This window comes from Rhipicephalus sanguineus, chromosome 6 (assembly GCF_013339695.2).
Source record: "Rhipicephalus sanguineus isolate Rsan-2018 chromosome 6, BIME_Rsan_1.4, whole genome shotgun sequence".
NCBI classification, from domain to species: domain Eukaryota; kingdom Metazoa; phylum Arthropoda; class Arachnida; order Ixodida; family Ixodidae; genus Rhipicephalus; species Rhipicephalus sanguineus.
The window spans coordinates 115,810,540-115,829,689 of NC_051181.1; the positions used below are offsets into that span (position 1 = coordinate 115,810,540).

The 19,150-nt window shown below is 50.5% G+C and overlaps 2 protein-coding genes across 2 annotated transcripts; both read left to right on the forward strand.

The window, feature by feature from the left end:
• The first annotated feature begins 12,074 nt into the window (after positions 1 to 12,074).
• On the forward strand, positions 12,075 to 15,834 carry LOC119397482 (ubiquitin-conjugating enzyme E2 Z-like). Its single transcript, XM_037664908.1, has 2 exons — positions 12,075 to 12,522; positions 15,647 to 15,834. The coding sequence occupies exons 1-2, from the start codon at positions 12,075 to 12,077 to the stop codon at positions 15,832 to 15,834; spliced, it is 636 nt and encodes a 211-aa protein (XP_037520836.1).
• A 2,000-nt stretch (positions 15,835 to 17,834) lies between these two features.
• On the forward strand, positions 17,835 to 18,614 carry LOC119397483 (ubiquitin-conjugating enzyme E2 Z). Its single transcript, XM_037664909.1, has one exon. It carries the CDS (start codon positions 17,835 to 17,837, stop codon positions 18,612 to 18,614), a length of 780 nt encoding a protein of 259 aa, XP_037520837.1.
• The last annotated feature ends 536 nt before the right edge of the window (positions 18,615 to 19,150 follow it).

Genomic DNA, 19,150 nt, shown 5'->3' on the forward strand with positions numbered 1-19,150 from the left:
ACATTTTCTAGGGGCTAGTCATTTTTGTTAGACACAAACCAAATGAATCCCATGGACATTTAGGCCAGGGAAAACATAGGGGCCATTAATTATTGTCTTGATCCATTATTAGACCAACTGCTTTGTCTAAACAATTATAATAAACCCATCCCCGTATAGGCTGCCTAGAAACGAGACAATATTCAGTGACTAGAAAGTATTGAATGGGCGCAGGCCCGTAGCCAGGAATTTTTTTCGGGGGGGGGGGGGGTGAGGGGAGGGGTAGGGGGCCGGTTCCTTCGCCAACTTATCGGCCTACCGCTGCAACGGAGCCAGCGAGTCGCGGCCGCAGCTGATTTCGTTCGCTCAAACAACGGCTGAGAGCAGCACATACGCTGCGCGCGAATGCGCTAGTCACGTGGTTCTTTTTGTATTTTGCGGGCTTTCTTTGCAGCTTGGAAAAATGGCATACGTGAAACTTTCTTTATCGCAAATAATGCAAGTGGAGTTTCTGAAGGCGCTCTCGAACTTTGCAAGTCGCATTTCATACCTAAAGTCAATATTTAACAATTAGTTAAATAATCCTAATTAACAAATTATTTAATTACAAAACAAAAATTGTATGTAGTGCGCAAGGTGACTGTCAGCAATTTGCCACTGATTTCACTCGTCTGCCTCTAATACTGTGTTTTTTAACCCTTGGCTAAAGATAACTGGGGCACCCGGTATATATATACATATATATACTGTATTAGTCCTTATTTGCATCGAGTTAGGTCTTTTTCACTCGATTAAAGAATGCTGTGCCTTGAATGTTCAACGTTAAGTTCAAGCATAGTATTGAGGAACTATAGTTTAAGTTTGACACTAATATTCAAAAATTTATTATAGGACCTGTACAGAATACACTATACAGTATCAAAGACAATTCGATTACTGCTCGAAATTTCAAACGTTCGCACACTCCTGCTTTATGGTTCACGGGAGATTCAATCGATATTTTCTAGAAAGTTTTAGAATCGGATACACAGGCCCCGGGTTCGTTGGGTTTGTGTAAGCGCGCCGTAGACATTTCGGAATATGATTCGTCCTCCGTAAATCCAAACCTCAGACAGAGCTCAGCGATTAATCTCAGCGAGATTAACGAAAAAGCAAACAAACAAACAAACTTGCTGAACTTAAGCCTGTACAGCAGAGAGAAGGTGTTCGCACGTGTATCTAGAAACACAAGTCACATGTCATGTCAATGACACGTGTCATTCTTGTATTCGGACATATGTGCTCTTGGTGCCATATTTTCCCTACTTATTCAGTGACTTTGACCGTGAATAAAAAACTGACTGTGCGCTTGTTCCCGTACCCTCTCTTATGAACCTGTCTTTTCATTCGCGCACCCTTATAATTCCAAATATGCATAACTCACTAGGATGTCGACCATAGGACATCGACGAGTTCTACACTAAACTTTAGAGGTGCCTTGGTATGCGCACTAATTTCCGCAAAACAAGGGCCGACTACTAACCCGAGCGGTGGTTAGCGCATGACGCATGTGCACTGACGACATCCGAAGGCGTTTACGTATATGCCAAAATCTCTGGGTGCACCGTTATAAAGCTGTCTGTCTTCGGGCCATATTCCCGCGCAGAAACACTGTTGCTACAGTGTCCAAGCGCCTCGCGCACCGTGAGCCACAGGTATAACGGCACCGAAGAGACGTCCATTTCTGCATGCCCCTGACGCACATTCAGGTTCACCTCGCTGTCCTCCAGGTTTACATCGTTGCCGTAAGGACGGGAGCGTGCCACGGTGTTCTTCGTTGTGAAACAAGTCACACCGAGAAGGGAGTGAAAAGTAAGCATGAAAAGTAACCATGAAAAGTAAGCAAAAGAAAGGTAAGCAAGAAATGAGATAAGTAAGCGTTCCGTGCGGAGTTCCTTCGCCTAATGGATTTCGCACCGACGTCGGCCGTTTTACGACTTCGGCGATCGACGAGTGAGACGGGTACGTTGCAGGAGCCCGGGCGAAGCTCCGTGAAAAAAAAAAAAATACTGCTCACGCGCCAGGGACAGCCAATACATTTCAGCCGCAGTTGCGTAAGAATATAGCCCGCTTCCTTGGCCACAAGCTGCAGGCACTGCCCGTATATTCTGGGCCGCGCGGTTGGATATTGTAAAATCTCATTCATCGGGATTCGTTTGTTCGTTAATTCCTCCCCGCATATTCTCTACAAGCTTCGTGTACGGCACGGCTCTTTTAAGTTGTGAGTACGATAGAGGCCGCGGGATTTGGGGCGAGTACGGCACCATTGTGAACGGTCATTTGTCACACCCGTGACGGAATGAGTATGATGAAGGTTATAGGGATCGCAATCCGTGTATTTTACTACGACAGAGTCTAAAAAACAAAACAAAACAAAAAAAGCAAGAAACAACAGAACGTTTTTAGCACCGGCATGCAAAATGTTGTCCTTGTTCTTTCTTTCTTTCTTTCTTTCTCTTCTTTTCTTTTCTTTGCGTTTATTCCAATGAGTAAAATGGTGTATCTACATCAACTATATAAAAAATTTCCAGTGCTACATCGCCATAAAAAATAAAAGGAACGAAAGCATGTACATACCGGTCCAATATGCTAAAGGGAACCGTCGGACACTAATAAAAACAACCTAACTAACGAATTTTCCCACCCCTTCCGGTAAAAAGCCTTTCACATAGTTTGTATATTTAAGATATCTCTACACACAGAGAACTTATATTCGGTTTCTTTCTTGCAACATGTCTCAGCGATGATAAATGGCAGGCACGAAGATCGCTGAGCACGTGCTCTCTCTCTTTCTTTCTTTTTTTCCCTTTTTTTTGTTTAGACATTGGGGCTGTAGTCTTTGCGACGGGGAGCGCTATACCCAATAACTAGTAGGTTAAGGTGACGAACGCATAGTCAAGAGTTCCACGAGAGCTCCTTTGTTCGAGTGATATTTCACAAAAAGCGAAAAAAATTACGTTCAGTTGATCACGCAGTAAAGTATTATTGATCACTCAGAAGCCAGACCCTTTCAGAACCTTGTTCACAGACACGTGGCAGTGGCCTCGTTGTCGTACTCATTGTTCCGGCCCCGGTACCCCGTTGTCAGTGTATGTGTGTGTCCCATGACGTAAAGAACGAAGGTAAGCATGGGGCACGGTCAGTCTATTTGCTGGTGTCAGGTGTCGGCTTTTATAGACTTGGACGACATTCTTGTTGTAAATATATGTCGCCGTAGTTAAAAGGTGCACAGTTATTTAAGGATTGTCGGCATAGTACACAATGAGTCAGAATTTAGAATATTGCGTTATTTGCTCCATATATGAAGCGGCCGACAAGACGTACGCTTCGAGTCATGACCTTATAAACGCGCCAGCGCGTAGCCGTTATTGAATTTTACGGGGCACCCTGCGTACAGCAAATCAGTACGGGTTACCTCGTTGCCAAATAGTTTGATGTGGTAATGTTAATGAAAAGAGCGAGGCACGTAGAAAAAAAAAACAACGATGAAAAAGAAGGAAACAAAACAAAAACACAAAAATGAAGCACGCAGGAACAGTACATCTTAGGAATGACGCAATATCCCCTCATTTTCGCGTCACGGTGAACGGAGCGAGTCGTGTGCGTATCCTGGCGAGCCGCCGTTCAGCAGCTCGCTACGTTTTGACGTCCGAAGAAAAAGAAAAGGTCCATAAAAAATATAAAAAGAGCACGACAAACAGCGCTGAGCCCACGGCGCAAAAGCACACGAGGAGAAAGTGATTGACCGAGATCAATCAACTGCGGGCTTGCTCCACATTCACCGGCGCGCGCGCGCGCAGGCCTCTGGCAGCAACGGTGGGTGTGTCCCGCAGTTCGCCGCCGTCACCTCGGCGGTTCTACGAGCGAGCAGATGGAGCCTCGACGAAAACAAAAGCTCGCCTTGAGGGACCCATCGTTGATACGTTTATGCACGCACGGTCAGTATGCGGCCGGCGCGAAGGGTGTGACTCTCCAACTGTAAACCGAAGTCCCGCTTTTGTGTTACTCTTGAACGAGTTTCGACTGATGTGCGGGCAGTTGGCAAGGTCTATTGTCTTTCTCCTTTGGCAACTGCAGCGGCAGCTCGTAGATCTATGCTTCTCTCATTTCTTTTATTTTTTTTTTTCTGGGATAAACCTGTGCCCCTGTTTGACGCATCGTGTGCGCTTCGAGTTTCGATTTCTTGAGTCGATGTCTCCCTTTTTCTTTCGTCACGATCGTTTTAAATCTCGAACACCACTTCCGCTAGGCGTTAACCGCCGCACTGTTGTGACGAGGAAGCGGCAAGCGTTTCCGGAAAGGGCGTGATGTTCGTGCGTGCTATTGCAATGGGGTTGTCGGAATGATACAAGCGCGTTGAAGGGCAATCTTTTCACGAATTCATTCACCTAAAAGCGATAGGTATAGTCGGTCGCAGAAAGGCGGAGTCAATGTCCTGAAGACCTCAACCTTCTTCCCTTTGTTTTTGTCGAATGGTTCTTGCGGCGCCCACAGTGCTGTCACTGCCAGTAAGAGGCAAGGTAGCTTTCCTTTTTTTCTGGTCACCTGGTTTCAAGTTACGTGACTGCGCTTCATTGTTTGAAACAAAAGGTACAAATTCGCTAGAAATAAGAAATGTATCCCGCTAGAATGGACACACACACACACACACACACACACACACACACACACACACACACACACACACACACACACACACACACACACACACACACACACACACACACACGCACGCACGCACGCACGCACACGCACACACACACACACACACACACACACACACACATATATTAGATAGATAGATAGATAGATAGATAGATAGATAGATAGATAGATAGATAGATAGATAGATAGATAGATAGATAGATAGATAGATAGATAGATAGATAGATAGATAGATAGATAGATAGATAGATAGATAGATAGATAGATAGATAGCAAGGAGGAGGATATAACTTTATTGACGCCATGAAATGGGTCAGGTGAGGGGGGGGGGGATGGGTGCAGGGAAAAGGTAGCCGATGGGCCCTCGGGCCGCTTTAGGTGGCCGAAAGTCCTTGCGCTTCGGCGACCCCCATGGCCCAGCACACTATCCGGAGTTGGTCGTCCGGTCGTGAGCTGCGCAAAGCAGCCTCCCATCGCTCCTGTCTCTCAGCCCCCTCAAAGGGGGGATTTGGCTTGTTTGGACAATGGCGATACGTGTGATTAAAGTCGGCTCGCGGACTCGAGCAGAGACGACATTGGGGTAAGGTGTCACCCTGATGAATTTGGGAATTGATGAAGTGGGATATTAAAGTGCCCGTTTGGAGTCGGCGCCAAACGATTTGCTCAGCCTGGGACAGCGATTTGTGGGCTGGTGGGTAGATAGCAAACTTTAATCATATCAGCGCGCGAGCGTGGGTAGCTCTCGGCTGCCAATGTTTTGATCAGTTCAGGTACAGTTCTAGTACACTCTAGTTCAGGAGTTCAGCTGCATCAGCTGCCTTTGTTACTCGATCGTGTAGGTAGTATGAGTAACCAGAGTAATGATCCCATTTTAATCAGATCGAGGGGCGGACCACGTACCTCCCGAGTCCGTCTATTCACTCTGTGGCGTACCACTGCGGCGTAGTGTAGAGAACAAGCTCGTACACTACGGGGAAATAGGCAGCCGCGTACTGAGGGCTGTGCAACAACCGTACGGGTCTGCAGCGATTCATGTTGCCACAGAGGTCGCTATCGCATTCCTGGACGCGGTGCGTACAACACGACACATCGAGCAAGCAGCGTACACGCCGCACATGCCTCTGTGAGTGGTCGCTCTGTGCAGACGACCCCCTAGCAATCACGTGTACGCGATAATGCCGCCGAGGTGTCAGGTAATACTCACGTCTCCATCGCACGCTTTTCTTCGTCCACGTAACGCTCGCATAGAGCAGATGCCCACGGAGCGGCCGCGACCTTTGGGGGCTCTTGGGAAGGTGAACCAGGAAACTTAGCGGCTCGTATATCATCAGTCCGTCTATACACGCGCTGCGAACGTGGTGCCGCTGTACGTACGGTGCATCACCTTTGCCTAGTCATTGGTGGCTATTCGCGTCGCGAGTTGTTGGGTCACAAGGAAGAAAAGGGTGAAGTTCAAAAGTAACGGAGACGGTCGAAGCCGGGGGTGGGAGAGGGGTGAATGAGGGGGGGGGGGTGCAGCTATCAGCGTGCAGGACATGTGTAGATAGCCGCGCCGCATCGCGTACAAGCCATCAATAACTGAAAAGAAGCCGGCAATCATTGATTGTCGCTTGTGTGTGTGTTGTCACTCTGGCAGGTGATTTCCTCAAGTCGTATTGCGATTCGGCCGGCCCATTGCGACCGGCCCATTGGACCACGCGGTTTGTACTGACGAGAAGCGACGAGCGCTGTTTCCGTTCCCGGTGTTATGCCAGGGCTCCCAACCCAAACTTCCTTGCTTCGACAAGGCATTCAAGCTGGTAAAACGTCTGACGCAACCAGCGGCAACACCCGCTGATGCAACGAGGCGGGAGTCTTACGCAATCCCCAGTAACTCCGGCGATGCGTCTGACGCAACCAGCGTCAACACCAGCTGATGCAACGAGGCGGGAGCCTTACGCAATCCCCGGCAACTCCGGCGCTGCGTCTGACGCAACCGAAGGAAATCTCTCCCGCAACGTGCGGCAAGCCCTCTCATCCGCGGATCCGGTTCGAGCCAGCGACCAACGGCGGTTCTTGATTAGAGGCTTCGCGCTCCTGGCTGATGTAAGCGATCGCCCAGGGCTATAAAAGAACCAAGCTGCGCGGAGAGAGAGAGACAGCGAGACAGCGAACGAAGAAGTCCCGGGTCGTCGTCGCACCGCTGTGCGAGCCCAATAAGCTGTCGGCCCCAGCGCCGATATGTAAAGCCTCTGTATATATGTATATAAATTTGCCTTAACTCACCGTCGCCTTGATCGCTCCGTCTATCAGCTCTGCGCAGAAGCAGTCGCAAGCTGAGACACCTGTTACCCAACAGTGGATGGCAGCTGCGGGATCGGCCGGCGTCAGCTACCTCGATGCGGTGAGTGCCTGATGTTTTCCCTTCAGTTCACCAGACTTCTCTAGCACAGGTTATCGTAGTTTAGAGAAGGTTGTGTGAAGCATTGGAGTGAGCTTTGATTGTTTCGAGCCAAGTCGGAGCGCTTTGAAACCAAAGTTAATGCGGAGGGCGTAAACACGGCAGGTTGAGAATTGCTTGCGTGTCTTTCTAGTAGACTTATAGGGGATACGGCAAGTAGATTCTAACGAGGGCAAATAGCAAGAGGCTAGTGTGAACGATGGAGAACCTTAAAGTGAAGGAACTCATCGAAATTTGTGAAGAACTCGGCCTTACTCTGGGCCGTGCGAAACGAAAGCAAGCGATCCTTGAGATCATGCAGAAGGAGGGAGTAACGACTGAGGAAGCCGATGAGGCCTGGGCGGATATCAAAGAACGCCGCGAGGAGGCCGAAAGACGAGAACTTCGTGAGCGTGAAGAGGCGGAAAGGCGAGAACGCCGCGAGCGCGAGGAAGCCGAAAGGCAAGAACGCCGCGAGCGCGAGGAACGCGAAGAGCGCCTCGAGATGAAAAGAATAGAATTGGCGCTCCGTCAGTGTTCGCAAGCGCCTAGCGTACCTTCGGCGACGGTTCAGACTAGTGGACATAGCATTCGGGACCAACTGCCACCGTTCGTAGTAGGCGAGGACATGGCGAAGTATCTCGTAAAGTTCGAACACGTCTGCGATAGAAATGGCATCGAGCGGTCTCTTTGGGCACAGAACCTGTTAGCTCTACTTCCCGGAGAAGTATCCGACGTGATAACGTGCTTGTCGAGGGAGGCGTTTGAGAGCTATGACGAGGTTAAGGAGGCTCTGTTGAGAAGATATAAATTGTCACCCGAGGCTTTCCGGCAAAGGTTCCGGTATGCAAAAAGGGGGAATGAGTCACACGTTGACTTCGCGTTTCGTCTTAAAGCCGATTTAATTGAATGGCTCAAGGGCGAATATGTCTATGACGATCGCGATAAAGTGGTAGAGTGCATAGCATTGGAGCAATTCTACCGCTGTATCGAGGATGATGATGTCAAGCTTTGGCTGCAGGATAAGCTTGGAGAAGTACAGCTAAGCAAGGCAGCAGAGTTAGCTGAAGAGTACTACACTCGTAGAAACTTGCACAGTAGGGCCGTGCGTGTTGAAAAAGCTGAGAGAAAAGAGGGCTTTTTAAAAAAACCTGATGACCGGAAACCTGATCCGCACCGTAATTTCAGAAAAGACCCGTCTTTTACGAAGGAGACTGTGAGAGAAGGGCAGACGGAAGCGCACAAGTCGAGTGAGCTTCCCAAACAGCGCACTGATACTACACGGGCGTTTGAGTCACGGAAGCCGCTAATCTGTTACAATTGCAAAAAAGAAGGGCACATCGCGGTAAATTGTAAAGAAAAGGTTGCTTTCGCAACGATCCGTGAATCAGAAAAGAACATGCGGTTGTTAGAACCGTATATTCAGGAGATTAGTGTCAATGGGAAAACGTGTCGAGCACTTCGAGACTCAGCGGCAACTATGGACGTTGTCCACCCTGCATTAGTGTCTCCGAATGACTTGACAGGAGAATGCGCATGGATCAGGCAAGTCGCCGAGGAGCAGAGCACTTGCTTACCGATAGCTACGGTGATCATTGAAGGCTCTTTCGGTAAGCTTCACACCGAAGCGGCTGTGTCTGCTGCTCTCCCAGATTGTTTTCCTTATCTTTTTTCGAACAACTCGGAGCAGCTTCTCAAAGAGCAGGGTAAATCGTTCTTTCCCAGCGTTGCGTACATGGCCCTCACGCGATCGCAAGCGCGGAAGCTTTCACAGGAACTTGATCTCGTTCCATGTAGTACGCCACCACCGGCAAAAGTGGCCGAGCTGCGTGACCTTGGCAGCGAGTCGAGCGAGCCTCGGACAGAAAACTCTCGGGGTGGGTTACTCGAGCCGCCTGCGGCTGAAGCGGGTAGCGTCGTCTCCGTCGGCGGAGAAACCGAAGTGGCGCCGTTGGGCGAGGCGGGCAATACGCTCAAGCCTGTAGCTGAAAGTTGGTGTGAGCTGTCGAGGGTTGATCGAGCGACGCTCATTGGAGAGCAGCGTGAAGACATCTCCATAAAAGCGCTAATGGAAAGCGTAAAATTGGGAGTAAAGAAAAAGAATGCTTCAGAGGAGGAAGGAGCAGAAATTCTGACTTCTAGCGATGTAAGCGAAAGGGGTTCAGAGGTGATGTTGGAACAGTTGAACCTGGAGCCAAGGTTAAGTCAAGTCCAGAAGGAGGACTTGAGGAGGATTGTTTCTGAGTTTAAAGACGTGTTTCCCAGCCGTCCCTGAAAAACGACGGTTATTAAGCACGACATCGAGCTGACATGTGAGGAACCAGTCCGTAGTAAGCCATATCGATGTTCCCCTGTGCAGAAGCAGATCATGAAAGAGGAAATCGATAGAATGCTTGAGTTGGGAGTCATAATACCGGGCGAGAGTGACTATACATCTCCTCTAATATTGGTTCAAGTGCCGGGAAAGGATCCTAGGCCATGCATCGATTATCGGCGCCTTAACGCCATAACTCGAGACCAGACCTATCCGATACCAAATCTAGAGGAAAGGGTGGAAACAGTGTCAAGGTCAAACTACATTTCCACGCTAGACCTCGTGCGAGGTTATTGGCAGGTCCCTCTTACCGAGCGTGCTAGCCGCTACGCCGCGTTCGTTTCTCCATTCGGAACGTATCGTCCCCTTATGCTGAGTTTCGGACTGAAAAATGCGCCTTATTGCTTTTCGGGTCTAATGGACCGCGTTCTTAATGGCCTGTCCGAGTTCGCACTGCCATATCTCGACGATGTTGCCGTCTTCTCGAACAGCTGGGACGAACATGTCGAACATTTACGAGTCGTGCTGAACAAGTTGAAAGAAGCGGGTCTTACAGCGAAACCTGCTAAATGTCACCTAGGATGCGGCGAGGTGTCTTACCTGGGACACGTTGTGGGGCGTGGCCAGCGTCGACCTTCAGAGATCAAGGTAGCCGCCGTCGTGAACTACCCACGACCAACCACCAAGTCTGAGATAAGGGCTTTCTTAGGGCTAGCGGGATACTATCAGCATTATGTGCAAAACTACTCTACCATTGCCAGCCCTCTAACTGACGCACTTCGAAAGTCGGAGCCAGTTAAAGTGACATGGGACTCGGAGAAAGAGAATGCGTTTTGCAAGCTTAAACAGGCCTTAAGCGAAAAACCCGTTCTCATGGCACCCGACTTTTCCAAGGGCTTTATCATTCAGTGCGACGCGAGTGATCGCGGAATGGGAGCTATATTGTGCCAGGAAGATGACACTGGTCACGAAAGACCAGTTTTGTATTTAAGCCGAAAACTGAGTTGCAGGGAAGAGGCATATAGTACCTCTGAAAAGGAATGTGCCTGCCTCGTGTGGGCCGTTCAAAAGATGGCCTGTTATGTCTCCGGTTCCAAGTTTGTGGTCGAAACGGACCACTGTCCTCTAACCTGGTTGAATAACATGTCGTCCAAACGCGGCCGGTTACTGAGGTGGAGCATGATACTCCAACAGCACAACTTGAACGTTCGTTACAAGAAAGGAAAGCTAAACGCGAACGCAGACGCATTGAGTCGCGCGTTCTAATCAGTGCCGTCTTCGGCAATCCTTTCGGTTTTTCGCAGGCAAATTGGGGCAAAATTTTGTCCTCATTGCGGCCTCAGCTGAGCGCTTCCGTCCTGAGTGATCTCAAGGGGCCAACATTATTTTGAATTCTGTTTCATTGCGTTTGTTACACGTGTAATATTTTGAGTTCTGCTTTTAAGAGTTTTGGTGTCCCACATGTGCCTCTTGATAAAGAGGGAACGAAATTTCGACAGAAACGTAGTTAGGAATGTATTATTCTATTTAGGTCTGGTGTTCTGTCGGGTGACCGAGGGCACATGCTTGTGTCGTGTGTTGTTTGTTGTCGGACCGTTCTTGACAAGTTGCAGAACGATCAACAAGTGCTGATACGAAAGATCGTCAGAAGAGACGAGCAAAGCAAGTCGACACATCTTGGCGACAAGCCACTGGAGCCGGGATCCGGCCTGGCGACTGGGATCTGTTCACGGAACGAAGCGTGGAGCCGAATGTCCCCATGGCCCTGGAGGTGAACCTGGATGGACCTGGCGAACGAGCGCGCCCGGCATCCGAGCCACGTGCAAGCAGCTCGTCTTTCCGGCGCATTGTCTGGCGGCGGGGGTGCTGTTATGTCAGGGCTCCCAACCCAAACTTCCTTGCTTCGACAAGGCATTCAAGCTGGTAAAACGTCTGACGCAACCAGCGGCAACACCCGCTGATGCAACGAGGCGGGAGTCTTGCGCAATCCCCAGTAACTCCGGCGATGCGTCTGACGCAACCAGCGTCAACACCAGCTGATGCAACGAGGCGGGAGCCTTACGCAATCCCCGGCAACTCCGGCGCTGCGTCTGACGCAACCGAAGGAAATCTCTCCCGCAACGTGCGGCAAGCCCTCTCATCCGCGGATCCGGTTCGAGCCAGCGACCAACGGCGGTTCCTGATTGGAGGCTTCGCGCTCCTGGCTGATGTAAGCGATCGCCCAGGGCTATAAAAGAACCAAGCTGCGCGGAGAGAGAGAGACAGCGAGACAGCGAACGAAGAAGTCCCGGGTCGTCGTCGCACCGCTGTGCGAGCCCAATAAGCTGTCGGCCCCAGCGCCGAATATGTAAAGCCTCTGTATATATGTATATAAATTTGCCTTAACTCACCGTCGCCTTGATCGCTCCGTCTATCAGCTCTGCGCAGAAGCAGTCGCAAGCTGAGACACCTGTTACCCAACACCGGCCACGGAGAACGCGTTTCGATGGGCGCTGAACGCAAGCACGACCGTGAACTCAGATATAAGTGCGTATTGAAGAACTGCAGGTGGTTAAAATTAATCAGGAGTCTTCCATTTTGAGTGCATCACGTGGGTTACGTGGTTCTGGCACGTAAAACTTCAAAATCTATTTTTTTGAACGAGTGTCCTAACATGGAATGCAAAAGTTCGATTATGTTAACGTACTCGTGCAGACTCGCGCACACAACGCGCACACACGTGTGGTGGTCAGGGTCAAGCGGGACGTCGCGGACATCGCGAGCGACCCGCCACGGGGAATCTACGTCGTGCCCAATGAGAACGACATCACGAACATCGATGCCCTCGTGGTGGGACCTTCGGACACGCCCTACGAATGTGGCTTCCTCCTATTCCCCCTCGCGTGCCCGCCCGAGTACCCGATCGAGCCGACCAGGGTTCGTGTCCTGACCACGGACGCCGGCCGGGTAGTAGCGCTGCACCCGGTTTTCTACCAGATCGGCGACGTGTCTCTCAGCATTCTCGGCACTTACGCCGGACATCCATGGAGCTCAGCTCAGTCGTTTTGCAGCTTGCTCGTTTCCATCCGGTATAGCTGCTCAGCGATGACTCTTTCTACGAAAGCCCGTACGTTACAAAAGGAACGCAACGGCAAGATGCGAACGACTACAATGTCTACGTACGTCACGAGGTTGTGAGGGTAGCTGTGTGTGACGCGGTGGAAAGCTGCCTCCAGGACCGTTCTCCATACCCCGCGGTGCTTCGGGATACAGTGCTCAAGCTATTTCTAGAGCGCTACGACAGATAGGAAGAGCCTGTCAAGAGTTACCTGCACCTGACCGGCGCAGAAACGAGAAACCCGTTTAGCCTTGCTCACAGCACTTATCAGTTCGAAGCGCTACTTTCACGACTTCGGGAACTGAGGGCTGAGGTCGAGAAACGAAGTGGGTCTGCAGTTGTGGACGCCAAACAGTATAGAGACCGGTGAAGAACTCGGCCACCTTTCGTGCGCGGAAAGATAGCAATATACCTGGCTGTGCAACACAGGGACCTTGTGGGCCCAGCGCTTTGAAGACAAAGCGGCGTACTTGTCGTTGGCGAAAATTTCTTCCCATAAAATTAAGCTATTTGACCAATGATTGTCGCTTGCTGAACGATTTGCTTTCGCAGATAAATGTTTGTTTCCATGCTCAGTGCATTAATGCGGCTATAACTGTGGATTTATAAACATTTATCATGAATGTAAGTACAGATTCTCTCCCTAACCATGATTTCCTGGAGACGACACATGGTCTCACACAATTCATTTTGCGCGTTACTTAATCGATGTGTGTGTTAGCGATAGCTGTCATGGGCTCCCTCGCCCAATCATATTGTCCGTTGCCTACGTTGTCTGTCGATGGAATCGAATTGGGCTTTACTCGAATTTTAACTGTTAAGGGCCTTTAAACCCCTCCAACTTCAACGACGAGAGAGTGATTTATTTCTTGCCTTCGATACCCTTCCTACAGGCGCTATATTCTTCTCGCCAATTATTTCTTCATAAAAGACGTGGAAAATGTCAGCGCTAAGCGTTGAGCCTAGATTTCGCGCTTTTCGGCTACACGCTGTTATCTCCACTTGCGTGGTCCGAGACGCACAAAACGAAGTAAAATCTGTTGATCGCTCACCATTGTCATGCGGGACAAGGCGTGCGAATGCATGGAAAATCAGGGAAGGAGACAATTCACAACTGATATCCCTCGTATGTGGACCAATCGAGAGCTCATTTTCTCATGACGTCACGTGAACGGACTGCTGGAGTCACGAATTGTGTCGAGGAGACGGAAAACACCAGGAGAGAATAACGCGTTCGTTCTTTTTATCTTGCAAAGTAGTTTAGGGGCCTTTAAAGGAGCAGGAGCCGCAGTGCCCTGCTATAGTCATTGACCTGATCAACTGGTCTCTCGTCGAACTTTCTGCCCTCTCATGAGCCCCACCAGAGCTATACCGCAAATAAGAATTTGACTGAATATGGCAACCGACAGAGGGCCATCCAGGCATCCAGTCTCAAACAATGGCGCTTCGATCAGGCATAGAGAAGGAAATGAAGCCGCGCATTCTTGTCCTCATTAAGGGATTGCGTGAGTTCTTGCCGGACACCAGCGAGGTGTCGTGCGCACGACAGCACTCGGGGTGCCGTTTAAAATGCGGACAACGTGTTCATTAACGCTCGCGCGCGTGCGCGAGTCTTTTCGTGACCGCGATCCACTGTCATCGACGGCATGCACGACGCCGCTTGGTTTGCTCACGGCTGCGGCAGCGTATTTTGTTGCGTGGTGTAGATTTACGTGCACACGCAGGGCCTGGGCGTGGCAGAGGCCGACGCTGCACAGGCCGAAGAATGTTTTTGAGCTTTTTCTCCGGCTTTTGGTGCATTGACGTTATTATGGCGACAACCTTGGATGCCTCATGAAACGCGAAAAGTGACCGTCGGCGTCAACACAAACGGTACAAAAAGTCGTACGACGTCGTGCGAGATAAGACAAGCGATATGAGAAGACGAGACGTCATCATGGCGTCACATATCATAGGAAACGTGTCACGTCATTATGACGGCGGATTAACCTCTTCACTACGGAACAAATATGTAGGCAAGAAAAATACGGCAGATACCACGCCTTGTGGGAATCGGTTTCATGCGAAGCAGTCCATGAGTAGTTGTATGCTGAACTTTGTGGATTTGAGCTAAGCGTTACGAGGTGGATCGACGTGTTTTTGTAAGTGTAGTAGTTGTGCGCACATCGTGAGCTTAACAGGCACGTTTACCACTGGCGTTTAAAGGGTAACTTATGGTCTGACGTACGTCAGCACTCACGTTAGAGCACGTACTTCAGCATTATTGAAATAAAATGCACTTTACGGTGTGATTATGTGAATATCATACGTAACTTTCGTTAGCGTATTCCTCCGGGGCCGAGGAACGCTTGAATATAGCTTGCTGAATCGCAGGAATAAAAATGTAATGTTTATTAGACTGCTACAAAAACGAAGCCAACACTGGAACCACGACTGCCGTTAACCTGACATGACGCCTTTATTGTAGGAGTACATATGTAGTGTTTATTGCTTTGTAAAAAAATTAGATAGCCAGTACTACAACCCCAATTGACGTTACACCGACATTACGTCTGCATTGGGCGAAGTACAGTGTGAAGTGCAAGACAGCTGCAACCTAATCTTTGCCGGGAACCCGTGGGAGGGTGTTCCCATTCTTCAAGGACGCCTTATCATCCATCACACGGTTTTGATGCTTGTTTTGCGGTTTTCTTTACCGAAAGGAATACTGAGCACTGTGCTGCATGCCCGATTGAAAAGAAAGATATGCCGTTTGCCTTGATATGTTAAAGGGCCCCTAAACCACCCAGAGGTCGACGCATCCTTCAAGATAGCAATTACGTCGGGGCCCCCGCGTCCCGGATGATCATATGGGCTCCAACTCATAAGGGCCTCGAAGGCAACGAAACGGCAGACGCCGCTGCCCGCGCGCTCACTCTCCGGGCAACGCCTTCAGACCCTTCCGAAATGGATCCCGAACCCAATCCGGCCTTAACGTTTCGAGAGATTACTCAATTATACCAATTCGGCCACGCAATTTACCCTAAACCGTGTAAGGGCCTTACAAAGGCGGAAGAGCGCACACTCCTCCGCCTTTACACAAAGACATTGCTGTGCCCGGCAGTTTTAAAACATTTTGTTCCTGGCTGTACAGGAAGATGCCCGCACTGTGCGGAGAAGTCTTCGGACATCTTCCACGTGGTGTGGGCATACCTTGCCCCAAAACCAAACCCCACCCGGGAGGACTGGGAGGCCGCCCTCCTCGGCTGTTCCGACCTGGCAAGCCAGATGGCCCTGGTCGACCGAGCCCGAGTCGCGGCCGTCGCCAATGGGCTCCTGTAATGAGGAGCCCACGTGGTTGTCGTGAGGGGTGGCCCCCTCCGGGCAACCTCGCACTTACTCCCTGTATATACCTGTAATAAAGCTTTCTCTCTCTTGCAGTTGTGGGTCGGAGGGATAACGCAAGGAGCACGCGCATCTGCTAGCAGGGAGCACGCGAGCGTCTGGTGAGTAGTGGGATTTGCCCAATTTCTGTGGCACATACGCGATATAGGAGTTTTGTGCTGACGCCATGAAATTTCGCGGCCACCGAGAGGTGCAAAGAGATGACCAACGGTTTAAGCTGCGACGACCGAGAGGTGCAACGAGAGGACAAACAGTTTATACTTCGCTGTAAAACATCAAACGGTTCCTTATGCCCTCGCCTAAGGCGACTCGAAGGCGAAAGCCATCTTCTTCTTTTCCTTCTCAGTCGGTGTATTGATTCTCCCTCGGCCCCCTCCGAAAGCTTGCTGCACCTAACGCGGTTTTGCATTGCCTCCAGGATCGCGTTGACACCGCCAACGGTCAATTTTCACGTTTGATGAGGTTTCGTGCTAACAAACCAAGAGATACCATCACACCCATATCGCGCGTAAGTTATGCACACCAAGCGCGAGCTCTCCCAACGTGCCACCACGTCGTTCTCTTTTTCCGCTCTTTTAAGTCACTCCGGGGCATGTGGGGAAAAATTCAAGAGGGTACATCGTTGAAAGGGTCGCATAATTTCAGATCCTTTCCGCAACCTCGTTGCACATATGCGAAGCAACCCATCTTTACCCTTCATATATTCGCTGAACATAGCAGTTTTCCAATACATTCTGGGAACGTTGTCCTCGTGAACAATCACTACAACTCCTTGTTCAATACAGTGGTTGCTTTGTATCTTTCTGGAATGAACAATGACATATGATGACATAATCGCATGACGTCTTCGCTTAGTCAAAGATGGGCCTATCCCGAATCCAGTGCAACACCACTTGAGGAGAAGAATTTAGGAGTTGGGAGAGGAGAGAACGCAATCGACCCACCATTGGACCATTGGACAGCATATAAATCCAACTGGACCATTGTACACCGCAGGAAAATTCCAACTTCGCGAAAATTTATCGCCTAACACGCGTTTCCATGGTCGAGGAATGATTCTTACTTGGGCGGTTTTAGACGCTAACAAACGCTACAAAGCAAAATTACACCACCTCCCGCTAAAGGGGACCATGAGGCGATGCGAAGCCGGAGCACTTGCACGATCGCGTTCCGCTGGCGTTCGTTGGGCATGCTACCGACCTCGCATCGTGGAACGCGAAGAGGGACGCTACGCGCGTTATATCTTCCATCTAGCCTGGCCGTTAATTCTCACAGGGCGAGCGGGGAACGCGGTCGACAGGCGGGCGAGAGGGGGGCAGCGTAGGAGTGGAGAGAGAAGGGGAGGGGACGCGCATGCGCTCGAGCTCATCGCGGCGTTGCGCAGGAGAGAATTTCGGCATGTCTAGCCCGCGTTTCAGAGGAAGAGTGGAAAGGGGGAGTGAGAGGGGTAGGTGAGAGGGGAAGTGGAGAGGAGGTGTGTGGAGAGGGTATGCGCATGCGCAGTAAGGGTGGTCACGCCGCACACCACAACCACCGGATTGAGCTCCACCTTAAGATACTTCGCATCTAAAAAGAAGGCGTGGTGCCGATGCCGCACGACAACAATATTCCTGGGTCGGCCGCAAGAATAAAGATTCTTGCCGAAAAACTCTACGCATACGCATCACTTAGACAACTCCCAAAGGGACTTTGCGCTCAAGCACTGGTATACATAAAGACCTCCGCTCATTTTTATGTCATCATTACTTGTAGAACTATGTTTCAGTGAAATTCTTCTTCCTTTATAAATGACCCGTTAGTGGGCATCCGATAGAAGAAGACGAGGAGCACGTGCCTCGACAGAGCGTTCGAAGCGGCCGAATTCGGCCTCGGGGTTAGCAAGCCGAGTCCACCGAGAGAAGCTTCGAGGGTATTCCCATTAAGACCCAGGCTTTGCAATGTCGTTCAAACGCGACGATGACGTCCCTTCTCTACGCTTCCTCAGGGTCAAGAAGGACATCGCGGACATCGCGAGCGACCCGCCACCGGGAATCTACGTCGCGCCCGAGGAGAACGACATCAGCCGGATCTACGCCCTCGTGGTGGGACCTTCCGGCACGCCCTACGAAGGCGGCTTCCTGCTCTTCCACCTCGTGTGCTCGTTCGAGTACCCCATCAAGCCGCCCAGGGTTCGTTTCCTGACGACGGACGCCGGCCGGGTAGCGCTGCACCCGTACCTCTACATGAGCGGCGAGGTGTCCCTCAGCATTCTTGGCACTTTCTCCGGACCACAGTGGAGTCCAGCTCAATCGTTATGGAGCCTACTCGTTTCCATCCAGTCGCTGCTCACCCACGACCCTTTCTACGACCGAGTTTACTACTACGTCGAGGACGACAAAGAAACGGAGCGGAAAGTTGCGGACGACTACAAAGTCTACATACGTCACGAGGTTATCAGGGTAGCGGTGTGTGGCGCGGTGGAAAGCTGCCTCGAGAGCGGTTCTTCGTACCCGGCGGAGTTTCGGGGGACAGTGCTGAAGCTGTTCCTCGAGCACTACGACAGCTACGAAGAGTCCGTCAAGAGTCACCTCCGTGTGAAAGGCGAGGAAATTAACTACCCGGATGTCTTCCCTCGTAAAATGTCTCATTACGAAGCGCTGCTCGCACGACTCCGGGATCTGAAGGCGAAGGTCGAGAAGCGAGTCGAGTCGGCGGTTCCAGCAGACGCCAACCAGTAGTGCGCGGTCAAGAGCTCGTCCACGTTTCGCACGCGGGAAGCTATATAGCACGACACCTCGCTGTGCGAAGAAGGGTCGTTGCGCTCCCAGGGATTCTGCGAGCGAAGGAGTTAACGGTGGACTCGTGGGTGACGAAAGGTTCTTTCGGCGAAATTAAATTATTTTACGAACGACTGGCGCTTCCTGATTGATTCACTCGCAAATAATTGAGAAAGCCTTAGATGCTTCCTGAAACGCGAAAAGTGACCTCCGACGACGGCGGCGTCTGCAACGACAGAGGGATGCAAACATTATGTGATGACATTAACATATGACGTCACAGCTCGCCAAAATCGGCGGCATCATATTGGCGTCATCATGATGTAGCTTACGCCACATAACGTGACGTCATATGATTACGTCAACACATGACATTGTCACTTGGTAAAGGGTTGGCTGATCCTGGAGCCATGCACCGCAAAATACGTGGTCATAAAGGTGATTACTAATGCAAGTAGCAAGTACAGTTTTTTTTCTTAGGCTTATTTTACACCGAA